Genomic DNA, 5,000 nt, shown 5'->3' on the forward strand with positions numbered 1-5,000 from the left:
TTAGAAATGGTAGCAAATATGGTTAAAATTCAAACTGAAAATAGATTGTGAGCGTGCAGAGTATGCTAGTAACCCTAACACTTTATTAATTTCATTCATGGGTCTTTTTAAATTTCTCACATATATACACAGTATACTAATCAAAGAAAACAAAAGGAAAGGGGATGCTGATTTAAATTTTCTCCAAAGCTCCCTGATAGGGAGCTTTGGAGATTCTTGCCTATTTAGTCGGGAATATCTCGGCATTCAGAATTCCTGTAGTAGGTTGACAAATTCGGAAAAGGCAGGTTCAAAATTATATTAGGTCTTAGGAGGTACAGAGAGCGCAGCTTAACCTGTATTGTTTAATTCTTTTTGAAAATAGCAGTTACCTTGTAATCGTTTATGTGATTATGTGGCAGTTACGAGACTTCTGTAGCAGTTGTGGACAGACTGCGTGGTTGAGTTAAGGCAAGGCGCAGCGAGTGACGGTCTCTGCTGCACCATGGGGCCAGGAGGCCTGTACACCTGTCGTTCCACCGTAAAGCAGTCATTACATCGAACCATCAGACCCCTGTCGTTTCGTATTAAACAGGATGTGGTTTTCCAAAAGTGTACGGTTCAAATATATACATGAGTACAGTTCTGCAAAATGTTTCCTAGCGTGACACTAGGAAACATTTGACAAGCAGGAGCTCGTCTGCAGTGACCTCAGCAATGTTTCACCACCGTCTTGAGAATGCTGGTGTTGAACTTTACCTTCCCGGTGAGAGCTTATTGCTATTACAATCCGATCTGTGGATAAAATTAAAAACTTTCATACACTATAGTGACCCTTCCGTCCTCCTGGTAGTAACTGTCTGCTTATCGTTATACTGTATGAGCAAAATGAGTATATTAATGCTTAATAAGATAATATTCATGGCCAACAAAGTGTGTGTGTGTGTGTGTGTGTGTGTGTGTGTGTGTGTGTGTTGTTTCGTTACAGCCAGATGACTCATTTTTTGCCTACTTCCGGGAATTGCTTTAACGCACCACAACCGGAAACCAAACACTGATGAGGCTAAGTTAATCTTTTCGGGCTAGAATCTCACAAAATTCCAGGAAACCATTGCACGTGTCTTTCACGTCCCAGACGACACTCACAGCCACAAGGTATCCGGTATAGGAGCAGACCGTCCTGCAGATCTCAGTGCAATAGAATGTTCTGATCTATTTTATCATTTTGTTTATTTATTATTGAAATGGCCAGTTGTATATGTTTTATTACTTTACAAGTAGGTTATTCACTAACTAATAATGCGATGTTTTTTTTTTTTTTTTTTAAGCTGATTTTCGTTTAAAAGGAAAAAATTCTAACAGTGCAGGGAAACGAGACTTGATCGCAGTATATGAGTTAAGAAACTATTTTATATATACATTCGCAGATGATGTTATCAGACGCATAGGTTGTGGCTGCGGATATCAGAAAGCATACCCCACAGCTGTCGGCCGGCCAGTCATGACAACACGAGCTGACGCAGCGATGAGAAGCTGACAATCTCTATCTCCATACTCGTTTACTTATGTCCAGTAGGATGCTGATAACATCCTACTGGACATTAGACTTACCAAGCTTGTCACTGATGGTACGCAACGAGGAACTTGAAAACAGAGAGAGAGAGAGAGAGAGAGAGAGAGAGAGAGAAACTTATCCTTGATGACACAACTATGATCTTTATTATAAGCACGTAATAGAAGGTACGTCTAAGGATCTGTTATGAAACAATGTTTGAAAACGGATACCATATGAACAAAGAACGATTATTTACATCATTAATATTTCTTTTTTTCAAAATCTTCTTTTCGTAAATGAAAATACGGATGCAGATACATAATGAAAAAAAATGGCACCATTATGGGACATGTTTGATATGGGTTGTGCGTCGAGTGTCCAGGAACCCCCTTGCAACTTCTCAAGGTGACCTTAGGCATCCGTACACAGGCTTCCTCAACACTGCCTGCCGCGCTCCCCAGCCACCCCTTGATACAACACATGCGGTGCTTAGTATTGCCAGAGTGCTCAGTTCGAGAGAGAGAGAGAGAGAGAGAGAGAGAGAGAGAGAGAGAGAATGCATATTATCAGGGGTATCATTTCGCAGAGAGAGAGAGAGAGAGAATGCATATTATCAGGGGTATCATTTCGCAGAGAGAGAGAGAGAGAATGCATATTATCAGGGGTATCATTTCGCAGAGAGAGAGAGAGAGAATGCATATTATCAGGGGTATCATTTCGCAGAGAGAGAGAGAGAGAGAGAGAGAGAGAGAGAGAGAGAGAGAATGCATATTATCAGGGATCTCTGATCGCATAGAGAGAGAGAGAGAGAGAGAGAGAGAGAGAGAGAGAGAGATGCACACATTATTTTGTCGTCTTGTCCTCGGAAATCCACTGTTAAGAATAAATCGCTGCATAGAAGAGTTATAGCTGCTAATGGAAACTGCTGGCAAGGAGGAACATTAATGATACGTCAGGCGTCTCCGCCGAGGTATCCACACCACAGACCGGTCCTCACTGCAGCCGACAGTCTGCCTCGCTGCTCACTGTGGCTACACACGCGCACCTCCCCGTCTGCGAATTATTCATCGTCCACGAAACGCGTGTCACGAACGAGGCAAGTTAAGCATACACGTACGACGCATATCTTTAAAAGTAAAGACTTTAAATTTGTTTGTGCCAATGTGGTGTACTATTTTAAACAGTCTATAACTGTATCCACATGGAGTTTGTGGTACAGTTATGTGAGTGATACAGTACTTACATGTATGCAGGAGTGTGACAGACACCGTGCCCATGGAGACTGATGGCATCGGCGAGGGTGGATCTGCCGGCCAACACTCACCACGCCGGTCACACGTCCCACTTTCAGGACCTGGTGACACAGAGGAAAACATTGATGGTGAGATGCCACACCACGAGTCAGCTTTCTTCCAGTGTGAGGACTCAGCACCGATCCTTTCCTGGCCCAACAACCAAAATGAAGTGAATCCACGCGGACTGCTCGGGAAATGGCACAGTATGGAGAGGTGGGTCGGCATCAGTGCTGCAGGACTCTGTTTCATCATAGTTTTCGTCACCTTCCCATTAGTGTATTCCACGTGGTCTTCCACTCCTCCCTCTGGGGTTGCTACCATTGATTATGACGCACAGGCTCAGAGTTATCTTACCTCAATGATGAATAAAGTCGAAAAAGCTATGAACACAAGTGTAGATCCCTGCCATGACTTTTATCAGTACGCCTGTGGGAAGTGGGGTCTTAATGATCCATCAGCCAATGATGTATTGAGATCAACCAACTTTGAACAAATGAAACTTCTACTTTGGAAAGCAATAACTTTGAAGCTCAGGGTCGATGCTAATCCACTAGTAAGCACAGAAAGCTCTCATCCAATACAAAATGCCCTGCATTCTGTTCGTTCCCTTGCAGTTGACTATTACAGATCTTGTCAAAATGAAGAACTCCTGTCATCGAGAGGCGTGACTCCTCTGAAAGATGTGCTCAGTCAAATGGACCAACTGTACCTTATTGTCTCTCAGAGGCTTGAGCCCCTTCATGCATTTCAGAAGGTATTGGAATTCGTGCACCACAAACTGCATCTTCATGTCCTTTTTAGATGGAAAGTCGAGGCGGACATCTCAGTTCGGGATGCCATGGTCATTGAACTGAATGTACCTAATGTACACTTTATAAAGCAGGGAACCGATTTGCAAGGCAAGGAAAAACTTATTCGTACATACAGTCAGTATGTCAAAACACTACTGGAAATGGTTGGCAGCTTTAACAGCAGCTTGGATAATGAAGTCAATGCAATTCTTGAACTCTTCAAAATCTTCCGGCCAATGAATGGATCATTAATTGGTCATAAGACAACCCTTGAAAATCTTAACAAGTTAGCTCCGATTTTAGACTGGCAAGAGTATTTCAATAGTGTTTTTAATAGAGTAGGAATACACATAACACTGGATGAGCATGTTTTTTCAGAAATCCAAGATTACTTAAGTGTTCTTTCCAAACACATATTATCAGAGATTTCTACTTGGGGACTTGAGAGACTTTATATCTACCTCAGATGGGAGGTGGCGCAGTATTACAGCCAGTCTCTACATAAGACAGCCAGGGATACTCTTCTTCCATTGATTGAAGAGTTAACAAGCTCTAATGTAGCTGCCTATCCTAACTACCGTATTCACCCTTGCTTGCTGGAGGTGGAGAAAAGGCTTCCCTTAGTCTTCCATCATCTAGTACTGGAGACCGTCAGTGAACGTCTACCCGAGGGAATATCCATCAAAGACAACTTAAAAACTGTAGCAGGAATAGCTGACATAATTAAAAAAGAATTCGTAAGGAACATAGAGTCTTTTACATGGCTAAACACAAACGTGAAACATGTTGTACAGGAAAAGCTAATTAACGTTAACGTAAAGGTTGGCTATCCACCTGTTGTAGACAGTCCCCTTGAACTAACTGAGTACTTTCAAGACCTTACACTTACCGACAACTTTTTCGAAAATCAAATGGAATTATTGAAATTTAACCAAGACAACTTAATGAGGCTCTTGAAACAACCACATTTGTACAGTGACTGGCACCTTATAACTCCCATGACTGTGATAAGCTTCTATGCATATCGTACTAATGCCATTTTGCTTCCCCTTGGGGGACTCGTGCACCCAGTGTACCACGCTTACCTCCCTGCCTACATGGCCTTTGCCTCCATTGGATCGCTTATCGGCCACGAATTGGCCCATGCACTGGATTCAATGGGTCATGTACGGGATTTCCATGGGAAAGTTAATAGGACACTCTGGGATGAAGCCACAAATAAAGCATTTAATACACGAGTTACGTGTCGTGTGAAGCAGTACATAAAGGACTACTACCCCATCCGGCACTGGATGACCACCAATGAAGTACTGGCTGATGACGCAAGCGTTCGTACTGCATTTATGGCAGCAGCGAGTCATTTCCACCCCATTAAGTTGC

General features: G+C 42.7%; 1 protein-coding gene across 7 annotated transcripts in view; it reads left to right on the forward strand.

Annotated features, from left to right (window-relative positions):
* LOC135109730 (neprilysin-3-like) overlaps positions 1–5,000 on the forward strand; it is a 150,924-nt gene that overhangs the window by 131,634 nt on the left and 14,290 nt on the right. For 2 of the 7 annotated variants that reach the window (XR_010272846.1, XM_064021307.1), the window contains exons 1-2: positions 2,377–2,630; positions 2,788–3,042. The exons of 2 other annotated variants lie outside the window; for them this stretch is intronic. Coding sequence is in view for 4 of the 5 variants with exons in the window: in XM_064021307.1 (XP_063877377.1) it covers positions 2,479–2,630; positions 2,788–3,042 (407 nt within the window). In the remaining variant the exon portion in view is untranslated. Of the gene's footprint in view, positions 1–2,376; positions 2,669–2,787 lie in introns of those variants that run through there. 3 more of the 7 variants (XM_064021304.1, XM_064021306.1, XM_064021305.1) reach the window with 3 other exon arrangements.

Source organism: Scylla paramamosain, chromosome 19 (genome assembly GCF_035594125.1).
Source record: "Scylla paramamosain isolate STU-SP2022 chromosome 19, ASM3559412v1, whole genome shotgun sequence".
Lineage (NCBI taxonomy): Eukaryota > Metazoa > Arthropoda > Malacostraca > Decapoda > Portunidae > Scylla > Scylla paramamosain.